Source organism: Ascaphus truei, chromosome 19 (genome assembly GCF_040206685.1).
Source record: "Ascaphus truei isolate aAscTru1 chromosome 19, aAscTru1.hap1, whole genome shotgun sequence".
Classification (NCBI taxonomy): domain Eukaryota; kingdom Metazoa; phylum Chordata; class Amphibia; order Anura; family Ascaphidae; genus Ascaphus; species Ascaphus truei.
Window position 1 is genome coordinate 447,967 of NC_134501.1, and position 25,247 is coordinate 473,213.

Here is a 25,247-nt window from a genome sequence, read left to right on the forward strand (position 1 = left end):
GTGCTGTGCATACTCGTCCAAATTCCCTCCTTTTTTGGAAAACTAGGACTGAAAAGTCTTGGAAAATCATCAGCCGTTTACCATCATATTGTAGTTGTTGATTCTCTTTAAAGGCTCGGATGATGTTAGTCATGTCATTGAAATTTAGGAATGTTGCAATGATGGGTCTAGGTTTTGAGCTTTGTTCCTCTTTGAGTTGTCCCATCCTATGGACTCTCACAACATTAATGTGTTCATCTTTGCTTGTAAGGTCCAATTTATCAGGCAGCCATTTCTGGCAGAAATTTAGCAGCTCATTTGGTTTTAATGGCTCTGTGACCACTATTATCCGAATATTATTTCTTCTAGAACGGTTTTACAGATCATCCACCTTTTCTTCTAGGATTTTATTTCTCTTTTGCAGGTCATCCATCTTTTTGTTTAGGGAGCCCAGGGAATCTTCCACCATGCTCACCCTGTTCTCCGCTTACTCAACTCTGGAACTCATGGCCACCTATGAGCCCTGTGTGTGCGGGGGAACAACCTGGAAAAGTACTGAGGAATAGCTTAGCTCATGATACAGCACAACGATGTAAACCTCATTCAATGGACAATAGGTTTATCCCAGTAATATGTAGGGCTCGTGACCTAGGAAAAGCCCGAATTAATATCAAGGTATCCATGTATCATTGACTTTTAAGTCATCGTATGTACCCATTTATTTGTACAGGCTGTCCTCGGTTATCCAACGGAATCCGTTCTGGAAGTAGCGTTGGATTGCGAAACCGTTGTAAAGTGAGTTCCATGTTACTCAGTGGCGGTGAGCGTTGGATAACGCATTCAGGCGTTGAAAAATGGCCTAAGGGTTGCGCCATTCGTTGTAAAGTGAAACGTTGGATAGCGAAGACTACCTGTATTTGTAATTTCTGTGATGAAATCCATTTGCATGTATTACCCTTCTTCCACCACCTTTTCTCATTTCTATATGTTCTCACCCTGCTCTTTCAAAAATACAAAATGGAATAATATATATATTTTTTTTATAATACCCCAAACAACTTCTCTTGCCTTGATTGTCTGTAAAGGTAAACGCGGTCACGAAATTTCACAATAAGACCCCTTTGCCCCATTCAAATCTATCAATTATTCCAGGAAAGTCCACGGGAAGACGCTTTACATTGATGGATAACATGTTCGAGTACCAAAAATGTTGTAGGAGACAGTGACAGACATACGCTTGTGATTAATATATATAGGATCCCATTTTTGTTTAGGATGGGTTTTAGTACCTTAATCACAGCCCTTTCTCACCCCTGTTCTGCGACAAGTCTTTAATTGGCTATTTGAATGCAACGAGTGGGAATTAAAGCAGCAATACTACACCTGCCTCCCACCCCCTTTCTTTTTTTCTTGTTTTATTTTGGAAAGCGTGACACAATGTATAATGCTGCATTCTTACCCAAGCTGGCAATCGTTTAGTGCTCCTGTTATAAATCTGTAAACATCCGAACTGTGTACCCAGTGAAGTGGCTGCCTTTCAGTTTCTAACATAAATGCTTCAGATCCCTTTACATAATTTGCTTGCAAACTGTACTTTTACATTCTCTTGCCCAGAAACAGGGAAATTGCCTCAAATGTATACAAATAACAGAGTTTTTGCCAAGAAAAGAACTAGAACAATATAAGTAATGGCTTAAACAGTAGGCTGTATCTGGTGATGCAAGTCTGTTCTAACGGTTGATAATGGAAGCATTAAAGCCACCACCTGTAGCGAACCGCTAAGTGTCATTCTTTCAGGACCGAATGATACGATGTTACCATATTTATGATTAATTTGTTTTCATGTTATGTTAACGGTTTTCTATGGTACCTAACTCCCATGTCACAATCACGTGATCGCTCCGCCAGAATGGCTGGCACACAATGGTGCTTATCAGGTCAAAGGCGGACACAACCAGCTTCCTTGCTATTGAGTCTATTATAGGAGCCAATGCTGGGGATGTTAGCTAGTGGAACGCATATATGTTCCAAAAACAGCGTGTGCCAATAATGTTGCATTAATATTTGTTCGCCAATAAATGCCTAAAAGCGAAATGATCGCAAGGGTTCCTGGAGTTATCAAACAGGCAGTGTTCTGATTACTTAAAATACAAATAAGAATTTTGGACACCAAACCTAAGATTGTTACTTTAACACGTGGACATTCTTAGTGTTGTCAACATTCACCTTTTCATTTGAGAACTATTTGACCCTTTCAAAATATAGTGAGATCCCCACAAATGTTGTCACCAAGGATTTTACAGTTAGCAATACAGAGTGGCAGCTGCGATAGTAACAGCTGACAGCTGACAGCTCAACTCACGTTATGTAATCTTCAGTGAAAAGAAACAAATGTTACCTGGATATGAGCATATTCGTCATAGGACAATATCTCGTCCCCAGTGTCCACGTTGAAAATAGAATGAAGACATTTCGATGGGCTGGGGTCTTGCTTAAACTGCTGAACCTACAGTATGAAAAAAAAATATATACAATTACATGTGACCCAGAGGAAATTCATATTGTGCATTTTTATCAGTGTGCCTACAGCATTAATTTCTGTGCAGCAATTTAACTACTTCAGTAAGAAGGTATGCGTGTTGGACATTGATTCATTTCAATGAGAAGGATTGCAAAGAAGAGCGGGTCACCATGCTGATCCTTTCATCATGTGGTAACAAAGGAGTGAGAGGGAGTAGGAGGTATGATGCCTTTTATGGGGCGAACAAGTACAGTAGTTGATTCTGAATGTTACAAGCTTTCGAACCTCTCAGGTAATTAAGGGGTTACTGGTGTGTTAATGGGGTGGGTGAAGGATGTACTGTACTCCCAGTGCGGGTGGTTAGGCCTCTTGGGTCGGTAGTGGGAGGAGTTAACCCCTTCATTACTTTAGCAGCAGTAATACCAAGGTAATGAAGGGGTTAACCCCTCCCGCAACATTCCCAGTAGGCATAACCACCTACCTTGGAGGAACTACCACCTCCACCCCCGAAAAACAGGTAGTTTGGTTTAACTCCTTCATTACCTTAGCGACTAGCCGCTAAGGTAATGAGGCACTTTTATTTTATTGACATAGTATTTTTGCAGGGGGTCTTAACCGCATTAATTTCAGCCACTGGGACCCCGTCCTTCCCGAGATACAGGCCCTGGTATGAGGTGCCAGTATTTCCCTGCACGTTTAATTCTCTAACGTCAAGTGACATTTAAACGTGGCGGAAATACTGGCATCCCATACTGTGGCCTGTAACTCAGGAAGCAGGGTATTCCCGGGGCTGAAATTAATGTGGTTCAGCTGCGGAGAACCTATGCTTCAATAATATGGTCATTAAAATAACAGCAGCGTGATCGCCTGTTAGAGGTGCGCAGAGAGAGGGATTGATTCTGTCTACGCTCTCACTGCACGTCTCTTACAGACTGATACAGCCCAGTAGGATTCACACAGTGGGAGTCCCATTCAGAAGCAGAAACCTCCACTGTGTAAATGCTGATGAGCCATTACACCCTACCAAGCACTGTGCCACAAACGCTCAACTTTCCTTCCACAGTTCAAAGCACGTGTTGCGGCAGGTTAGAGATACAAGTGACTGCATCTGTACATCCGGGATGTTTCCATAAAAAAAAATCCTACCGCTTTTCAGTTTGTCAAAAATTAAATCAGAATATAGCTAGTGAAAATATTTACATTGTATGTATGATGTGCCAACATTACGCTGAACCACTCCCTGTCCAGTAACACATTGTATACAATTGGCTACTATCCACCCACTCCTGCTTTAGGGCTTTCTGAATTACTCCCATAGAGTCTAAAGCACTTCAGGCGACAGTATTTTTAATAGGTTTGAAGCACGGGTTCTCTGGAGCTCCTGGGACTTCGTCTTCCTGAGATACAAACCTCTGTAGGTGCTACTGGTATCTCTATGCAGTTTAAAGCTCCTGCGCAAAGTGGGCAAATAGGAAGACACGAGCGATCACATTGCAGCTTCCTATTGGCCTGCTGTAAATCCAGCCATTGTACTAACGGGAGGCACGTATCTTGGGAAACTGGGGGTCCCGGGAGCTGAAATCAATGCGGTTCCGCTCCGGAGACCCTTTGCTTCAATGCTATTTATAAAAAATAAATAAAGTGTAGCCTGATGTGCCTTTTTAAAGCAGTTCCCGCTATGGACCTACCTTCATTTTTGTACATGGGTGGGAAGAGGGATGTCCTCAGAGTTGAACCACTTTAATTTCAGCTCCGTGGACCTCGTGGCTCCCGAGATGCATATAGAGAAATGTAGCGCCGGTACCTCTTGGTTATTTAAATCCCCCATGTCATGTGGGCCAAAAGGAAGCCACAACGTCACACAGCACAACTCCTGTTGGCCCGTGTGACCTGGTAGAATTTAAGCACCATATTCCCCCCTTCCGCCCCCGCCGGGGATGGTACTGGTGCAGAAAACTTCCATAGTATTTCTGGAACCAGCACGTTTGAGCGCTATAAACCCCTGCTTCCTAAACCATATAAAAGAAATGTGTGCGGGGGTTAAAGAAAACTAAATGAGTAGGGCAGGGGTGGACAACGCTAGTCCTCAAGGGCCACCAACAGGTCAGGTTTTCAGGATATTGCAGCTTCAGCAAAAAGTGGCTCAATCTGTAGCTCAGTCAGGGCTGCCGACAGGGGGGGAGCCAGCCGGAGGTGGTGTACCGGGCCCTGCTGCAAGTCACATGTCACTGTCGGCAGCCCTGTGTGACAGAAAAAAATGCCGAAATGCTTGGTAAATAGTAGCAAAGAGAGGAGAGCCAATCAGGGCCTGTCTCATAGGCGGGGATTAGCAGCTAATATAAGGTACTGCACTGGCGGGAGAAACGTGTGTGAATCTTCCTGGCTGTGCAGCTTCTTATTCAAACTGCACGCGTACGTCACTACCTAACTGTACTGTATTTGCATTACTCGCTGTACTGTTGTGTGTGTTGTACAGTATACTGTACCCTGTGCTTGTCTCTTTAGTGTCTGTGTCCCTGTTTCAGTGTATATGTGTGTGTCGTGCGTGTCACTGAGTGACCTGGGGGGCCCATACTCGCCCGCCCCAAGCCCATACACAGCTCCCCCCCCCCAGGCCTTAGTCAGCCCCCCCCGGTCCATACTTAACTGAACCCCTCAGGACCATACTTAAAACCTCAGGCCTGTACTTATCCCCGCTGTCCCCAGGCCCATTTTGTTGAAAATATTAAAATAAACAGATTGTATTGTAATGTTTTTTTCAGTATTCCAATAACAAGAAAACATTTAAGTAAAAGTTGAGACCTAATTTTTTTTTTTCATGGTAGGTGCGCTATGGGTTGGGGGGGGGGGGGTGTGGGTTCTGCTCCTTCCATTTGTCTTGGGCCCCAAGATTTCTGTTGGCGGCCCTGGGCTCAGTCAAAGATTTAGCCACTGATTGAGCCACCTGTGCTGAAACAGGGATATCCTGAAAACCTGATTTTCTGGTGGCCCTTGAGGACTGGAGTTGCCCAACCCTGGAGTAAGCGGCACTGCTGCATTAAGTTTAAGATATTCAATGTAGGTTTTTCAGCATGGCATTTAAAGATATAGTAGGCATTATTACCCCCATTAGCGCGAGTTAACACTAAATAATGCATGTGTTATTTCCTTAACCATTGTTTTGAATGGTCCTATTGTTAAACAATGCATTAGCATTAACACGATACCTTCACGTTAATGGGGGTAATTTCATCTGCTCAATTTGTAAGTGATGCTCAACAATTTGATAGAGAAAATTGATAAGTAGGGATGAGCATCTCGGCTGATTCCATTTAACACAGGTTGAACTCAATGAACATGTCTGTACCTCATCTACTATGTAATGGATACTGAGACTCCTACCATTTCCCATCTTTATCAAGTAACAGACCCCCTTAAGTACGCTTTGGTGATCAATGGGCCAGAGAAGAAAAAATAAAAAGACAATAGAAAAAAAAAACCATTATGGAAATAGTCCACAATCCATGGAAGACACCCAGTTCTTAGTACTCACAATGGCTAATCAGTGGGAGTTATTGCATTTTGCTTTCTAAGCAGTTTTAGCAAACCAGAATTTTCCATTTGCTTGTACGGTAGTTGCGCAAATAATAATTTGATTGATAAATATACAGACTATATTTATGGAACCTTCTAGAGCAGGGGTGCACAAACTTTTTATACTGTGCCCCCCCGCCCGCCTGCTCTCCCCCGCCCCCCCCCCCTTGCTCGACAGCGTTTTCTGAAGTCACGACGTCATGTGACGCATTGCCAGAAGCCGCCGTAGACCAGGTAAGAGCGGTACAGAGGGTATTAACGCGCACTGACCAAGCATTTAATTTAAATGCTTTGGGGAAGAGCGTTGGGCCTCTGTAAGCACCCACACCCAGAAAATGTTGTGTGTGTCCCCCCCAATTTGCGCACCCCTGTTCTAGAGTACAGGTTCCCAAACGTTTAATTATTGCGGACCACTTCACTGTTAGTATCCATGTTGAGGTCAACCACTCTTACCAAGCTTTGACCACACACCAGGTTGGATAAGCAAACACGTCGACAATGCGCGAAAGAGGAAGGGCCCCACAGTGTCAGGACTTAAGGCAAAAGAAAATACTTCATCAATACAGGGACTTTTTATTAATAAAAGTTTTCTTTTACCTAAAGGCTCAAGAGTGCACAGCCATACCAATATATACTGGAGAAGAGAAGTTTGCAATTTCAGTAGCTGGAAAGGAATATTTCACACAGAAAACCTAACCCCTCCCACCTAACCATGTTTACAATCTAAACCATAAAGCCGCAAAACAAATAGCGCTGAGTAATTCTTTTCACATTTTTTATTTTTTATTACAGGTTTGAAGGAGGGGGTCTCCGGAGGTGAAGCTTTGTGGACCCTTGCTTCACGAGATGCTTATATCCGTAGGTGATGCCAGTATCACTGGAGTTGTCCAAGTCACGTGGACCAATAAGAGGCCGCAAGGAATGACGTCACGGGTTCCTATTGGCCCACATGACGCGGGACATTTAAACGTCACCATTTTCCTTGGCTGCAGATACCGGCACTCCCAAAAGAGGCAAATATCTCTTGAACTAGGGGATCCCCAGAGCTAAACCTAACGCAGTTCAGCTCCAGAGACTCCTCCTTCAGTCCTGTAATAAACATATAAAAAAATACATATATACCTGTAGATGTATTTTTTTAAAACAAATAATAATCAAAATTCCCCTGCTTTCTGGTCATTGCTTTGGTGCATTTGAGCCCTGGCCAGGATGTGTAACTGTAGGTCAGAGTCTGTGCTGCAGTATTTTACCTTATCCGCTTGGCGCATGTAACAGTAGAGAATTCCTCTCATACATTTTATAGCAGAATGTTCCAGCTCATGGGTCCTTCCCTTGTCATCATCGATGCGCCTGAATGAAAGAGATAACCCGTGAAAATAACTTGGAAACACATTAATAAAAAGAACAAAGCAAGTGTGCCTTGCAGCACAGTTTATATATGTCTCTATAGCAATGGAAACATAAGGGGGCTGGCATTTGCCTTTAAAGATGAACTCACTATTCACTTCTATTCCTTTGGAAACATATATTAGCACAACTAGAGACTTGTTACAGAAGTTGAATGGCCTCTTATAACCCCTCTGCTGCAAGCTGGGATTGGAACATACTTCTGTGCAATATGTTCCAAATCTCTCTAACAGTCAATGCAATGGAAGTAAAGAGATTAATTCAGTATTGTCTCACAACCTACACACTCACCAACCTTAATGTAAGCGGCATTGCTCGGGAATTCTAAGAAACCAACCTCATCCCTCCCCTCCTCCTCTAACCCTCCCTACCCACTTCTCTCTCTCCATCTCACTTTCCTTTAATACCTTATGATGTCTTTAATTCTTTCCGCCTCTCTCCTTCTCCAGCATTCTAACTTTGTCCTCACAGCTCAACTTACTTCCTCTCTTTCTTTGTCTGCTTTCTGTATAAACTTTATATCTATCTGACTCCGTATCTGCCACCAGGCTTTGTGCATTATGATGTCACCAGTATGATGTCACGTGCCACATATATAACCTACCAGGTAACACACCCACTGGCTGACTTGCTTGAGAAATTGTACTGTAGCAACTCAGATTAAAAAATAGGATGTATCCAATTTCCAAAAAGACAAAAACCTGCTCATTGATCTCCGGAGCCATCATGCAAAATGTGGCTAATCTATCTTAAGACAGGGGTGCGCACACTGGGGGGGTGTGGCAATTATACAGGTTCCGCGTTATCTATAACACACTTACCTTACCGCAACACGTCGTCATGGTAACCCAGCGTTAAATGATGCAGCGGGGTCATGTGACATCACGTTACCATGGCAATGCGACGTCACATAACCCTGCACGTCATTTGACACCGGGGCCGAGCGGGAGGGGGGGGGGGGGCGTGATTTACACACAAGTGGTCGACATTTAAGGTAACTTTTTGTTAATAGGAATTCCGGTTTTAGGTTTGAACAGAAAAAACATCACCGACTGATAATCTCGCAATTTCGGTTATAACTGATAAATAACGGATATGAAGCACCCATTCCTAGTAAATTCCACCTCTTGGCGCAGCCGGGTCACAGGTAGGAGACGAAGACATCAAGTATGGAGGCTAAAAATAAGTAGCCAGATTAAAAAAAAACACTGCTTTTATGATGAGGTAAACACCAAAAAACGGAATCCCTATTTGCTTAAAATCCTAAAGTACTAATACTATTTTCAAATTTAAACATCCACTTGCATTTTCAGAAACACATTTTTATTCGATAACACAGTCGTTCTGTTACTTTGTTTCTAGACCATAAATCTATTACATAAACTATATGAAATACTGTATGGCCCAAAGACCTTTACACCAATATTTAACTCTTTTCAATTTTCTTCAAATCAGGCACAACACGCACACGTGCACACACACACGCGCACACACACACACACGGCAGGGAGGGAGAATCTTGGTTTTCCATTGATGTTAAGATTACAAGGCATTACAGTCAGAAAGTTGAGGTAGCTGGTATAGTTACTGAAGACATTCTTAGATCAGTGGGTCCTTTTTTAGGGAGAAGCAGCGTTACACTTAGAAATACTCACGGAACATTCGCCCGTGTTTTGGTAAAAAAAAAAATAATAATAATAATAATTAAATAAATAATTATATATATATACATATATATATATATATACATATATATATATATATATATATATATATATATATATATATAAAAACACAGGTGCACACCTAGTGTATTAACGTATAAAAATATGTATTTTAAGGAAAATTAACTCATTCAAATGCCCACTCACACAGGTAGCACAAAAACAAGCGTGTATGAGATTAGATCTCAATCGCCAACAACACGTCCTCTCAGCACACCAAGAGATCCCGGCGTTCTCCTGCATCGCTCCTCCACGTGAACCGGAGGCGGATCCTTCTCCCTTGAGCACCCGGCAAAGATGTTTCTCCGGATAAAAGGGATTCAAGAGTCCATACAAGCCAATGTAAATGCGTTCAATCTGAATCGTGGGGAGACTCAGGAGCTCATACACAACCTCTATGGTATCCACTAAGTGAGGTTCAGCCACACAGTTAGACCACGCCCTACGCATTTCGTTATGAAAATGACTTCATCAGGGGCCCCATCAGGGGCGGATAATGGACCGACTGATAGCGAGGACCATCTGTATATACATATATACACACACATACACACTTTGGCTTTTTGGATATGGGTTGGGTCCTAAAGTAATTTTTTCTGGTTTCTACAAAACTCAATTATTTTCATGGGTTTGTAGTAGCAGTGTTATGCTTAAAATAAAGCATCAAATCTTAAAACCTATTAAACGAAGATAGAGTTAACCCGCCCTCCCCCCAAAAAAACCACAGTAAAACAATACAAAACAAATAATATATATAAATATATATATATATATATATATATATATATATATATATATATATATATATATATATATATATATGTAGAGGTATCAGTACCGTGTTAGCCGAGCTTCAATAATCAAAAAAATAAAAAAATAAATAGATGATACCGTTCTGTGGCTAACGAAATGCTTTTATTTGTGCGAGCTTTCGAGATACACTGATCTCTTCTTCCGGCGATGTTACAATGAATGAAGCAAAAGGTAAACTTAAAAACAGTGTCTCTTGGAATGTTATCTGTGCTGTTCCTTCCCCCGGTGTGTATGTGTTTTATGGCTAGAGGTGTTAAATGGTTACTGAAAGCAAGTGAAGAAAGAGTGTGTATGTGTATCAGTGTGAATAAAAATGAATGGAGAGCCCACAGTATATACAGTGCTTTACACAAGGTGTGTGTGGAGTGGGACTGGATATAAATGGTGTGGGTGGGTGTGGAAATGTGAGAGTTAGTAGCACAACTAAAAGTGTGTGTGGATACTTAGTGGTCCCTATTGGTGCATAGGGATGGAAAAACAAGGAGTATTAGTATGTGTGAGAGACAGCTGTGTGTGCATACATATAGCACAGTATGTACAGACATGGCCTTGTATATATATATACACAGTTAGGTCCGGAAATAATTGGACACTATTACTAGTTTTGTTATTTCGGCTGTGTACCAAAATAAATTCAAGTTACAGTTAAATAATGAATATGGGCTTAAAGTGCAGTCTATAAGCTTTAATTTGAGGGTATTCACATCCAAATTGGAGGAAGGGTTTAGGAATTACATCTCTTTAATATGTAGCCCCATCTTTTTCAAGGGACCAAAAGTAATTGGACAATTGACTCAAAAGCTGTTTCATGGACAGGTGTGGGCTATTCCTTTGTTATTTCATCATCAATTAAGCAGGTAAAAGGTCTGGAGTTGATTCCAGGTGTGGCTTTCGCATTTGGAAGCTGTTGCTGTGAACCCACAACATGCGGTCAAAGGAGCTCTCAATGCAAGTGAAACAGGGCATCCTTAGGCTGCAAAAATATAGAAAATCCATTAGAGAGATAGCAGGAGCATTAGGAGTGGCCAAATCAACAGTTTGGTACATTCTGAGAAAAAAAGAACGCACTGGTGAGCTCTGCAACACAAAAAGGCCTGGACGTCCACGGAAGACAACAGTGGTGGATGATCGTAGGATCCTTTCCATGGTAAAGAAAAACCCTTTCACAACATACAGCCAAGTGAAGAACACTCTCCAGGTGGTAGGCATATCATTATCCAAGTCTACCATAAAGAGAAGACTTCACAAGAGAAAATACAGAGGGTTCACCACAAGGTGCAAACCATTCATAAGCCTCACGAACAGAAAGGCCAGATTAGACTTTGCCAAACAATATCTAAAAAAGCCAGCCCAATTCTTTAACATCATTCTTTGGACAAATGAAACTAAGATCAACCTGTACCAGAATGATGGGAAGAAAAAAGTATGGAGAAGGCTTGGAACGGCTCATGATCTGAAGCATACCACATCATCTGTAAAACAGTGGAGGCAGTGTGATGCCATGGGCATGCATGGCTTACAATGGCACTGGGTCACTAGTGTTTATTGATGATGTGACAGAAGACAGAAGCAGCCGGATGAATTCTGAAGTGTATAGGGATATATTGTCTGCTCAGATTCAGCAAAATCAGCTAAGTTGATTGGACGGCGCTTCACTTTACAGATGGACAATGACCCAAAACATACTTCGAAACCAACCCAGGAGTTTTTTAAAGCAAAGAAGTGGAATATTCTGCAATGGCCGAGTCAATCACCTGATCTCAACCCGATCGAGCATGCATTTCACTTGCTGAAGACAAAACTTAAGGCAGAAAAACCCACGAACAAACAAAAACTGAAGACAGCTGCAGTAAAGGCCTGGCAAAGCATCACAAAGGAGGAAACCTAGCATTTGGTGATGTCCATGATTTCCAGACTTCAAACAGTCATTGCCTGCAAAGGATTCTCGACAAAGTAGTAAAAATGAACATTTTATTTATGATTGTGTTTCATACAATATTTTTGTTCAACCCCTTGAATTAAAGCTGAAAGTCTGCACTTCTTTTGAATCTCAGTTGTTTCATTTCAAATCCATTGTGGTGGCGTACAGAGCCAAAATTATGAAAATTGTGTCAGTGTCCAATTATTTACGGACCTAACTGTGTATATATAGGTGGAAACTGAGTGCGCGCGCACCTTCCTGGTATCCACAGCAAGAGTGTGTTGGACCTAGCACACGATATCTATCAACGGAGGCTCCAACGGGTGATTTTAAAGACTTTTAACCACTGCCTTTATTTACCTTGCACATTGTAAGTGTCCGTGATCTATCAGCACATATTCTTATTCTTATTATTATTAAAATACAGCATTATGCTATGGGAGCCGCGCTGTCTTCTTTTTGTTCTATAGATCAAGAGGAAGGTGGTTTTTCCTGAGGACTGGCAGCGACACCCAGCAGCTGATTACAGACACTTTCATTTTTTATTCTATACCCTTTTTTCTTTTTGGGGCTTGTTTCCCCCCTTCCCCCCCTCCCTCCCTCTTTTTCCTTCCCGTTGTCCTTGTTGTGTGTTATCTGTTGTTTTGCCCTTAGTAGCACCACCATTTACCTAGTATTTAGTGTATCCATCTGGTAAACTACTATATTATATTTGTAATTTTATGTTTGTCTGGTATCCCATTTAGCGCAGCAGTTTTTCTTTCCTTTTGTGTGTATAAATATATATACAGTGTTCGACAATCCTATACATTTACACGCCCGGGGCGCGTGGATTTAACCCCCGGGCGAGTAAATATTGGCCCAAGCAGAACACGTGCTTGTTTTTTTAAATTTCCCTGCTCGCGCTGAAAAAAAAAACCAAAAAAAAAAAACTCCCCCTACCTGACAGCTGATTGGCGCGCGCTCTCAGGCTTTGTGGGCGCGCGGCCAGGCTCTATATGAGCCCGCCCCCAACCAGCGGCCATTTTTTCTGGCCAGAGATCTGTTGGAGAGTACTAGAGTAAGTACTCTCCAATCCTCCATCCCCTCTGCTCCTTCCCTGACTCCTGCAGTTCCCCCTTTCTCCCCCCAACCCCCCCCAATACCCGCGCGTGGCTGGAGATGGTAGCGAGGGTGTTCCGCCTTCTCTCCCCGGCCCCCGCTTATCCGCGCGGGGCGGAGGTGTCTCCCCCCCTTCTTCCCCCCAGCTTCCTGCGCCACTTCCAGCTTCCCCCGATCCCCGCGCGGGGCGGGTGATGGTAGTGGGGTGTTCCCCGCTTACCCCGGCTTCCCGCGATACCCGCGCGGGACGGGTGATGGTAGTGGGTGTTTTCTCAGCTTCATGCGCCACTTCCCGCTTCCCAGATCCCCGCGCGGGGTGGGAGATGGTAGCGGGGGTGTTCCCCCCTTACCTCCTTGGTCTCCGCTTCCCCATGGTCCCGTGGCTGTCCGCGCAGGGCGGGAGATGGTCGCGGTGGGGCCAGCGGGGCAGTGGTGGTGGTGCTCGGTCGCGCGGCCTTTCCTCTTCTTCCCCCTGTCGTGTGTGTGTGTGTGTGTGTGTATGCATGCATGGGAGAGTGAGTGTGTGTGTGTGTGTGTGTATGCATGCATGGGAGAGTGAGTGTGTGTGTATGCATGCATGGGAGAGTGTGTGTGTGTGTGTGTATGGGAGTGTGTGTGTGTATGGGAGTGTGTGTGTGTGTATGGGAGTGTGTGTGTGTGTGTATGCATGGGAGTGTGTGTGTATGCATGGGAGAGAGTGTGTGTGTGTGTATGGGAGAGTGTGTGTGTGTGTGTATGCATGCATGTATGTATGGGAGAGTGTGTGTGTGTGTGTGTGTGTATGCATGGGAGAGTGTGTGTATGCATGCATGCATGCATGGGAGAGTGTGTGAGTGTGTGTGTGTGTGTGTGTGTGTGTGTGTGTGTGTGTGTGTGTGTGTGTGTGTGTGTGTGTGTGTGTAGGATACCAAAAGTGTCACCCCACCCAGTCACCCCGTCACCCCACCCCAGTCACCCCACCCCAGTTACCCCACCCAGTCACCCCACCCAGTCAACCCGCCACCCCACCCAGTCACACCAGTCAACCAGTCACCCCACCCAGTCACCCCGTCACCCCACCCAGTCACCCCATCACCCCACCCAGTTACCCCAATCACCCCACCCCGTCGCCCTATCTCTCTCGCCCCCTCTCTCTCGCCCCCTCTCCACCCTCTCTCTCTCGCCCCCTCTCCACCCTCTCTCTCTCGCCCCCTCTCCACCCTCTCCCTCTCGCACCCTCTCTCTCTCTCTCTCGCACCCTCTCTCTCTCTCTCGCACCCTCTCTCTCTCTCTCGCACCCTCTCTCTCTCTCTCTCGCACCCTCTCTCTCTCTCTCTCGCACCCTCTCTCTCTCTCTCGCACCCTCTCTCGCACCCTCTCTCTCTCGCACCCTCTCTCTTTCGCACCCTCTCTCTCTCGCACCCTCTCTCTCTCGCACCCTCTCTCTCTCGCACCCTCTCTCACGCACCCTCTCTCTCTCACGCACCCTCTCTCTCTCACGCACCCTCTCTCTCTCACGCACCCTCTCTCTCTCACGCACCCTCTCTCTCTCACGCACCCTCTCTCTCTCACGCACCCTCTCTCTCTCACGCACCCTCTCTCTCTCACACACCCTCTCTCACTCACACACCCTCTCTCACTCACACACCCTCTCTCACTCACACACCCTCTCTCTCTCACACCCCCTCTGTCTCTCACACCCCCTCTGTCTCTCACACCCCCTCTGTCTCTCACACCCCCTCTCTCTCTCACACCCCCTCTCTCTCTCACACCCCCTCTCTCTCTCACACCCCCTCTCTCTCTCACACCCCCTCTCTCTCTCTCTCTCTCACACCCCCTCTCTCTCTCTCTCTCACACCCCCTCTCTCTCTCAAACCCTCTCTCTCTCTCACCCTCTACCTGTGTCTGTCTCACATTCTGTTTCTGGATCTCTTATTTACCCTACATATCTTAACTGCCCTATACTACACCAAAATAACCTATACTGCTTTCTTCTAGATCTGACTCAAGCTTTACACAGAAGACATCGGAACCCCCCCTAACCCAGAAGACAGGTAGGGAACACCTAACATTGCGGGAATGAGGGTACCTGGACATTGAGGGACTGCGGATCAGGTAAGACCCCAGGTGGGATTGCTGCTTTAGATATTGTGAAGCGGGGACGTCCAGACACTGGTTAAGGCAGGCCTGCCCAACTCGTAAAGTGAGAAGGGCCGAACTGCTCCAAGGAAAAAAAATTTGGGCCGCACGGGTTAAATCATCATCATCATCATCTCTCCTCCAGCACCTCTCCATCATCATCATCCTCATCTATCTCTCATACCCCCATCTCTCCCCCTCACCCACACAATACCACCCTCCACATCAAAAACACAATACCCCCTCCACATCCCCCCAGCCCATTCCATGTCAGCAGCCCCCCCCCCCAAGTCAGCATCCCATGTCAGCATCCCCCCCATGTCTCTCCCCCTCCCCTAAATCACACCCTCTCCCCCTCCTCTCAATATGACACACTCTCCCCCTCCCCTCAATATGACACTCTCTCCCCCTCCACTCAATATGACACCCTCTCCCCCTCCCCTCCATATGACACTCTCTCCCCCTCCCCTCAATATGACACTCTCCCCCTCCCCTCAATATGACACACTCTCCCCCTCCCCTAAATCACACCCTCTCCCCCTCCTCTCAATATGACTCTCTCCCCCTCCCCTCAATATGACACTCTCCCCCTCCCCTCAATATGACACTCTCCCCCTCCCCTCAATATGACACACTCTCCCCCTCCCCTCAATATGACACTCTTCCCCTCCCCTCAATATGGCACTCTCTCCCCCTCCCCTCAATATGACACACTCCCCCTCCCCCCTCAATATGATACTCTCTTCCTCCCCTCAATATGACACACTCTCCCCCTCCCCTCAATATGACACTCTCCCCCTCCCCCCTCAATATGACACACTCTCCCCCTCCCCTCAATATGACACTTTCCCCCGCCCCTCAATATGACACACTCTCCCCCTCCCCTCAATATAACACTCTCTCCCCCTCCCCTCAATATGACACTCTCTCTCCTCAATATGACACTCTCTCTCTCCCTCTCTTCAATATGACACTCTCCCCCTCCCCTAAATGACACGCTCTCCCCCTCCTCTCAATGACACTCTTTCCCCCTCTCCTCAATATGACACTCTCTCCCCCCCTGCAACTCACATCATACACCCCCTGCACCTCACATCACTTCCCCCCCCTGCACCTCACATGTCAGCAGCCCCCCCTCACATGCCAGCAGACCACCCCCCTCACATGTCAGCAGCCCACCCCCCCTCACATGTCAGCAGCCCACCCCCCCTCACATGTCAGCAGCCCACCCCCCCTCACATGTCAGCAGCCCACTCCCCCTCACATGTCAGCAGCCCACCCCCCCCTCACATGTCAGCAGCCCACCCCCCCTCACATGTCAGCAGCCCACTCCCCCTCACATGTCAGCACCCCCCCTCACATGTCAGCAGCCCACTCCCCCTCACATGTCAGCACCCCCCCTCACATGTCAGCAGCCCACCCCCCACCTCTGCACCAGCCCGTTTTTCACCCCCCCCCACCAGCCCGTTTTTCTCTCAGACACACACACAGACACACAAACACACAGACACACACACACACACACACACATCTCTACCTCTTTTAGATCAGCACATCCTCTCCCCGGCACTAAGCCCCGCCCCCAGCATGCTCTGACCTCCCCGGCATCCTGCATCCTCCTCATGCTGCTTCTGCCCCCGCGCACTGCAAAACCCGGGGGCGGAGAGGGGGGGGGGGGGCGGTGTAGGAGGGGAGGGGGATGAATCGCCATTTTTAAAAAAAAATTATTTAATTAATTAACTGGCGCCCGGCCGGAGTCACCGCGGGCCACACAGAGAGGCCAGGGGGGCCGCATGCGGCCCGCGGGCCGTATGTTGTGCAGCCCTGGGTTAAGGGGTTCAGGAAACTAGTCATTCACACCTGGCTTTTATTTCTAGATCGACATTTACACACACACACACACACACACACACACACACACACGTAACAAGGACTAATTGCTCACCCTACGCGTTTCTTCACATTACGTGATTTCATCAGGAATCCCTGATGAAATCACGTAATGTGAAGAAACGCGTAGGGTGTATGTCGCGTTGTTTATGTGGGCACTCACCTTTTGCACTCTGGACTTACAAGATGCTATAGGCAGCAATTTTCAGCTCAGACACGGTACACAGTTTTGCCCGGAACTAGTCACACGTCAGTTTTGTTTCCGGAGGACTATCTGAACCACAGTGTCGCTTCCTGAGTTCCTGCTGGACGGAGACCCCGAGGAGCACTGCGATCCCATGCGGTGAAGACACAGAGTGAGCTGAGTAGCTGAATTCCCGTCTGGTGCATGAGTATACCTCATAAAACGCTGTTTTTAATCTGTTGTTTGTGAGTTAGCATTTTGTTGGATTTTTTAGGGAAATAAATGTATAATTTTTTGGATATATTGCACTAGGATCGGGCGCTTTCTTTTTGTGTTTTTGTACAGATTGGCTTGGAATTCGTTGGTTCCCTGTGGAAGGCAGCCTGTTCCTGTTTGCAGCAAGATCTTACAACTGATCCATCCACATTGGACTTTTTTTAATATTGGTTCATGCATTTGTATTCATCATTTTATTATTCTATTTTCATTATCCCTTGTCCTATCTATTTGTTGGTTATATGCGATTCTATTTAGTTTCATATTACTAGCAACATCCAGACAGACATACACATATATATATATATATATATATATATATATATATATATATATATACATATTATTTTTTAAATTCAATTATTTTTATTTTATTATTTTTTTTTGATCTCATTTGTTCAATCATTGTTTTGTGATTTATAATATTTGCCACCATTTTGGTTTTAATTTTATTTTATTGCTATAACATAGAGCTGGGGATCGGTTCACACTTTAAGGCGCAGTCTTGTTTATTTTATATATATATATATATATATATATATATATATATGTATATATATATATATATATATATATATCAGTACCGTGTTAGCCGAGCTTCAATAATCAAAAAATAAATAGATGATACCGTTCTGTGGCTAACGAAATGCTTTTATTTGTGCGAGCTTTCGAGATACACTGATCTCTTCTTCCGGCGATGTTACAACGCTGTTACATTGTAACATCGCCGGAAGAAGAGATCAATGTAACAGCGTTGTAACATCGCCGGAAGAAGAGATCAGTGTATCTCGAAAGCTCGCACAAATAAAAGCATTTCGTTAGCCACAGAACGGTATCATCTATTTATTTTTTTATTATATATATATATATATATATATATTTGTCAGTAAACAGGTTTTCAGCTCCTCTAAAGAGATGAGCACTTGGCATGGTGTTCTGATTTTGGTTCTAAAGATCTTAAGGGTCTTTGGTTTTATATTTTGGAATGTAAGATTCTGGTAAGGTCTGATTTCACACATCAGGTTTTGACCATCTCTAATAGTCAGTATAGCACTTCCTTAACCCAAGCTCTGTCAACAAGCATAAATTCTGTGTAATGCGGCTGGCATAAGCTTATAGGGGCCAAAAGGTGACAGACACTGTGTACAGTACTCATTTACATGTCATTACCCAGAAATCCTGGCTGCAGGGGAAGCATAGTATGCTAAGAGATAATGGGGAAAGGTAGTGTTGCAGATCTGTCAGATATGTATATGTGCTCACAAGTGGTATTTTTTTTATTTGCTCTATTAATTTCCTTGTAAAAAAAACTTTCATTTATAGCAGTGGTGCTCCCGGGCACACAAAGAGGTTTAAAAATGGCAAAGGTCTTCAGAAATCAAAGATCTACATAAGTAGGGCATGGAATGCAAAATCAAGGAAACTGATGTAGTACATTTATTCTTAAACACACATTTCTTATCAAAAAAATAAAAAGCTTATATACATGTGTAACAGGGGACTTATCCCTGTTCACAAATGTGCCTCTAATCCAGCAGTGTGGTGGTTAACTGCTGGTAGGCAATTAACTAACACCACCGGGCTGATTACAGGGGTTACAAAAAGCCTGCCTCTGAGACAGGAAGTGAGACTCCTTAGTCCACAACTGGGCTGAACAAGGAGACAGACGTCTTGAGCCTGCCAAAAGAGACTGCAAGCTGACAACAAGTCACAGGGGATAATATTTATATACCTGGATCCTGACATTGCCTTATCACAGACGGGTGTGGACACCAGGAGAACAAATAAGCCTTCCCCTACAGCAACCCAGCTAACAGGTAAGACTTTTCTTTTAAGACTATTATCTATGTCTATCGAAGTATATGTATTTCTCTATGATTTGGGCTGGTGAATCGCTGGGCTAGCCATGCAGTTAGAGAGCTGGATCAAAAGTGTATATATACTCCAGAGTGGAGCGGATTTTGTTTGCTGATTTACATGTTTGCTGTGTTTAAAGCAACAGGCGCAATAAAGCCTTATTTTAATTTCATCTTAAAACAGTCTCCATTGCATACCTCTAACACGTCTCTTACAACATGAAAGAAACATTCTGTATTTCAATGAATTCAAATTAGCTCTTCCCCGGCTGCAGAATTTTTTTTTATAATCTGCAGCCACAAGATTTGTGCTGGGAAAGAGTGATTATAATCTCAATGTATTATAATGAATGTCAGTACACTAAATTATTCATCAATCCCATGTCACTTTTCTCTTTTCCTTGAGTACATCACGGCTGAACTAACACCTGCATGCTTTGTACAGCAGGGGAGGAATGCAATTCTATAACCAAACAGCACATTATTAAAAGGGGATTTTGCTACCTAAACTGCATTGAAACACACTGGCGAGTCATGATTTCCTACAGGTCCAATTCCACGTAGGAGGTGCACGGTAAGCGATGGAGGAACGGCCGGATACTTTGTTGAGCCTTGGGACCATGAACAGTCTTTTGGATTCTGATCTCAGATGATAAGGGCTGCATGTGGTAGGGGTGAGGAGCTTGTTCAGATAGCTGGGTAGCTTGCCCATAAAGAATTTGAAGGCTAACCCTATGTCTCCATAGTCAATAATTGGCATTAGCATCTGCTGTGTGATACGCTTTCTGACCAAGAGACTTAGGGAGGATTTGTTCCTGTAAAGTACCCCTAGTTTGGCATAGGTCTTGGTTGTCAGGGTATCAATGTGCATCCCGAATGTTAAGTGGGAGTCAAACCATATGCCCAGGTATTTAAAACTAGGGACAGGGGTTAGGGTGGTGTTAGCGTTGGTTCTAATCAGGAGCTCAGTCGCTGGAAGCTTTAAAATTTTTAGTCTTGGTCCCAAATACCATTGTTACAGTCTTGTCAGTGTTTAAAAACAGTTTGTTTTGGGAAATCCACTTTTCGAGTCTCAAAAAGTCAGACTGAAGTATGTGTTGAAGGTCAGAGAGGCTATGGCTGTGTGCATATAGGATTGTGTCATCTGCATACATATGTATTGAGGCTTCCTTACAAGCTGTGGGAAGATCATTGAAGAACACTGAGAAGAGTAGGGGCCCCAGAACAGAGCCTTGCGGGACACCACAGGTGATATCCAGGGGGTTGGAGTTAGAGCCTGAGATGGACACATGTTGGGATCTTCCTGATAGGTAGGACTGAAACCAGCTTAAAGCATGCTTCCCTATTCCAGAGCTCTGGAGTTTGTTAAGCAGGATAGCATGATCAACAGTATCAAAAGCATTTGCAAAATCTAGGAATACTGCACCAGTGATTGTCCCAGTTCCATTCCACACTGGATTTCATTGCAAACTTTTAGTTACGGTGGAGTGTTTGGGGCAAAAGCCAGCTTGGAATTGGCTGGGGAAATTTGTCTTGGTATAGTAATCGCTTAATTGGGAGTGGACACATTTTCCATGACTTTGGATAGAATTGGAAGAACTGAGATTGGTCTGTAGTTTGAGACAGTGTTTTTGTCCCCACTTTTGAAGATTGGGACAACTCTGGCAGTTTTACAGGTCTTAGGGATATGGCCTGCAGACAGGATAGAGTTGACTATGGAAGCAATTGCTTTGGCAATTGCTGGGGCACCAAGTCGTAGGAACCTAGATTGTAGTAAATCAGGTCCACATTGGCTGCTTAGTTTTAATTTGAGGAGCGCTTGTGTAATCTCCTCTTCGGATACTGGGCCAAATTGAAAATTGTGGCCAGTGTTGGGAGGGGGTGGGGCTATGTGGGTACTCCCAGGATGAGATTCAGGTTTGTGGTTTGGGTTGTGTTTCGCTAATAAGTTAGTGGCACACCCCACAAAGTAATCATTGAATGCATTTGCAATGTCAGTGGGGTTTGTCAGAGTAATATCCCCCTTAGTGATATTACTTGGTTGTTGATGGCTAGAAGGCTGGTTGATAACCTTCCAGAAGTTAGCTGGGTTTGATGTATTCTGGTGGAGATTGTCAGAGTAATATTGTGCTTTTGCGTGCCTTGTTTGTCTTGTATTTAGGCATAGGCGGCAAATTCCAGGGGACAGAAAATTTCAGGGGGGCCAGTGCTGCGGTTACAACAATTAAACTGATTGCTGGGGGAGAGTGTAAGGACTGTATAAAGGTCTCTTACCTCCTCCTGCCAGGGCGACAAAAAGGTATGTGCCTACGGGCAGCAAAATTCTAAACCCGGCCCTGCGACCACCACTGGTCCCCAGATTTTAGTGGTGGCCTCTTGAGATCAATTCAGGCATGTATCCTGCGTGCAAGATTCACATAGTATATCTTTAGTAGTTAGGTAAAATACACATAATAAAACAGCACTTAAGCAAGTGCTACAAGGGAAGTTAGCAGTGATACATTGTTTACCAGACCCCCATGGATATCACAAGATAGGTTTTGGTATCTTTGAGAGAGATCGCCAAACTCAAGCGGAGGAGAAATGTCCACACACAGTAGACGAGTAAGAAACTGGTAGAGAAAGCACCCGCTCCCGGCTGGATGATATAGACAGTCACCCTGATGAAGTGGCAATAGCTACGAAACGTGATCGAATAGATTGTGTGCTATTTCTTGATTCTATTCTGGTCTTTGTGGCCATCTCCAAGCTATATATTGCTCTAAAATTGTTTATGATCTGTACCAGGTTTTAAATGGTTAGAAAGTCTTTCAAGCGGTGCTGCCATAATTGAGCTAGTTCATCACAGCTGTGGTAGCAGTGTAGGTGATTCTCCTTCACTCACTTGCACACACCCAGCTGATAGAGACGTGCAGAGTCCACTGCTATGGACCGGGAGCGGGTACATTCCGTACCAGAGCTGATCCTCATTTGCCATGCCGTGAGTGGTTACCCGCTGGAGGAATTGAGTGTGTGGGTTCTAGTAAGCTGAAAAAACTCTCCTCACCCACAACGGGACTGTCTATATCATCCAGCCGGGAGCGGGTACCTTCCCTACCGTTTTTTTTTTACTCATCTACTGTATGTGTGGACATTTCTCCTCCGCTTGAGTTTGGCGATCTCTCTCCAAGATACCAACACCTGTCTTGTGATATCCATGGGAGTCTGGTAAACAATGTATCACTGCTAACTTCCCAATTAATCTTCCCAATTAGATTAATTATTGAACCCATTAACAACAATTGTCTTTTTCACATATAAATCTGAGCGCACCTTTATACACTTTTTCAATGTATCTCATGTAGTCTATTTTCTAAGACTATAAAAAGCTCAACTTTCAAACACTGGACCAGCACTGTTAAAATATGTTATACAGTAGGCCTATGTATACAAAAATATATGGATGAAAAAGTGCAAGTCCGGTAGCTCTCTAAATCGAAGTGGTCAGTTACATGTCTAAGTTTGAGAACCTCGGTCTTTGTTGATACATCACAATCTATCTAGGTGATGGCAATGCTGGTTCTCCTACCTAATATTTTCCCCCATGCCTTCGTTATATGAAAATGTAGATCACTATATTCGCCAACCACTGCAGCCCAAGAAATGTGCCCATTTATTTGGCACTGTATACTACTGTAGAACATCTGTAATACTATTGATGTAAGAGAGACACTAGAATAGCCTTCACGTAGCTCCTACGATATGGTACATTTTGTAACTTCAATAAAGTTAACTTGCCAAAGCTATTAAACTAGCACACAGACCTTCTGATTAGATGTCTTGTTAGAACTGGCATAAGCATATAAAACAGAATCGGAAATCCTGCCCTGAATGTCAAGTGGCCAACAGATAACTTGCAAATACCAAGTGTCATTTTCTATTACTTATACATCATTTTGAGTTAAATGTACTAACTGTTCCATGAGTAGCTGACACATTTCTCATTACAGCACTGGCATTAGAAGCAGTAGGAATAATTCAACAGGGCGAGAGCTTGAACAAAATATAGTATTTTCTTTTGAAACGGTTTAATATCTGGTGAGGACAGAAATCAGTGTCATTCCCACAAAATCCAGCATGCAGAGCAGCACATTTACATAGCAGCACAGCAAAAACTCAAGCATAACCGCTTAAGGTCAAGGCATGATGTGGCATTGCTTGGTACTCATTAGGAACCAAGATATAGCATTGTTTAGGTACTACATTCATTTTTAGTTTAGCAGATTGCAGGGTTATTTTTCAAAGATTGAGTTCCCAACCAAAGAGCAAAAGCTGTCAATCTTCGTGAAGAAATGCCTGAAGAAATGACCTAGGTGCCCCTGAAAGTTTGTGTTTTCCCTATGAGATGAATAAGCCAATAAAAGATCTAATTTCTGCCATACATTTTCTATTTTGCCATCTATAAACATAAAGAAGAAACCAGTGAGAGTTTGAAACCTCTGTATACACTATTATAATCGATGAATAACTCTACTGTTGGTCCATTAAAGAGAATCCCATCCAACAAGAAATCTACACTTCTCCCGGATCAATACAGCTGTCAGAATGTTGCACTGCTCTCGGGGGTGTGCAGGGGGGGGGGGGTGATGTGTGCCAGTCTGTTCCGCTCGCTACTAGCCCACATTGCTTTGTAAACAATTATTCCTACTCTGCATTCACCTGTATCATTTTGCTTCTTCTTTAAAGAACAGAGTATATGTTAAGTACTTTATAATAACAAATAAAAAAATAAATACTTAGTGCAGGTTAACATCCCAATTACTATTGTTTTGTTAATACTCAGATATGTATATCATTGGTTAACATCACTTACATAAGCACTATGAATAGGTAAATTCTATATTGATATTGTGTCCAGGCATTTGCTGTGGGAATAGCCATGTCACATTATTAAAACACATTATACTTTGCTTAAATATCTTGCCCTTGATGGAGAACATATTCTACAACTGAAATGTGTTTTCTGTCGTTATTTTAAGTTATATTTAACATCTCGGATTGTTACATTGCACAAAAAGAAATGAGCCTTAATGTGGTAATGGATACAAATTTGAGTTAAATACCATAATTACTGGGCAGCAATAATGCACACGAATGTAATTGGTCATGGATTACTGTTATATACAGTAGAACAATTTGCAGCAATCGGCACAACTGAAATCATTTTTCCAAGTTCAATGAAAATTTAAAGTTTATTGTAATTTGAGAGTGTTTATAATGAAGGCAAATGTACAGTATTTATGTTTATCAATTGACAATCATCGGTTTAGGTATAAATGTACGGTACCCAAATGAAATGTAGTTGTAAAAGAACCAATATATAAAATTTCACTTACAGTAATAAAATGCATTAAAAAGTAGAAGGCAGCACAAGATGAATTGGGTAACATTTTATCCATAAAATAGTTAGAAAGTAACACTATTCATTATTTGTAGATAACTGAAAATCCTACGTGCACAAGGAAGGAGATCAAAATGAACCCTGAACTAGCATCTAGAATACACATTATGTACAACAGGCCTGCGCAACATACGGCCCGCCAGGCCTCTCTGTGCGGCCCGCCTGGCCTCTCTGTGCGGCCCGCCTGGCCTCTCTGTGCGGCCCGCGATGACTCCAGCCGGGCGCCAGTTAATTAATTAAATACATTTTTTTTTAAAAAGTTTTAAAAAATGGCGGCGATGGGTGTGAAAAACGGGCTGCTGGTGCAGGGGGGTGGGTGTGAAAAACGGGCTGCTTGTGGTGCAGGGGGGTGGGTGTGAAAAACGGGCTGGGGCTGGTGAAGGGAGGGGGGGCAGAAGGGAGAGAGATGGGGCAGAAGGGAGAGAGGGGACAGAAGGGAGAGAG

At 44.1% G+C, this 25,247-nt stretch overlaps 1 protein-coding gene across 1 annotated transcript in view; it reads right to left on the reverse strand.

Moving 5' to 3' along the window:
• PHKB (phosphorylase kinase regulatory subunit beta) overlaps positions 1–25,247 on the reverse strand; it is a 420,515-nt gene that overhangs the window by 306,982 nt on the left and 88,286 nt on the right. Inside the window, exons 6-7 of the mRNA XM_075577209.1 lie at positions 7,324–7,423; positions 2,378–2,485 (exon numbers count right to left, since the gene is read on the reverse strand). Coding sequence (XP_075433324.1) covers positions 2,378–2,485; positions 7,324–7,423 — 208 coding nt within the window. The remainder of the gene's footprint in view (positions 1–2,377; positions 2,486–7,323; positions 7,424–25,247) is intronic.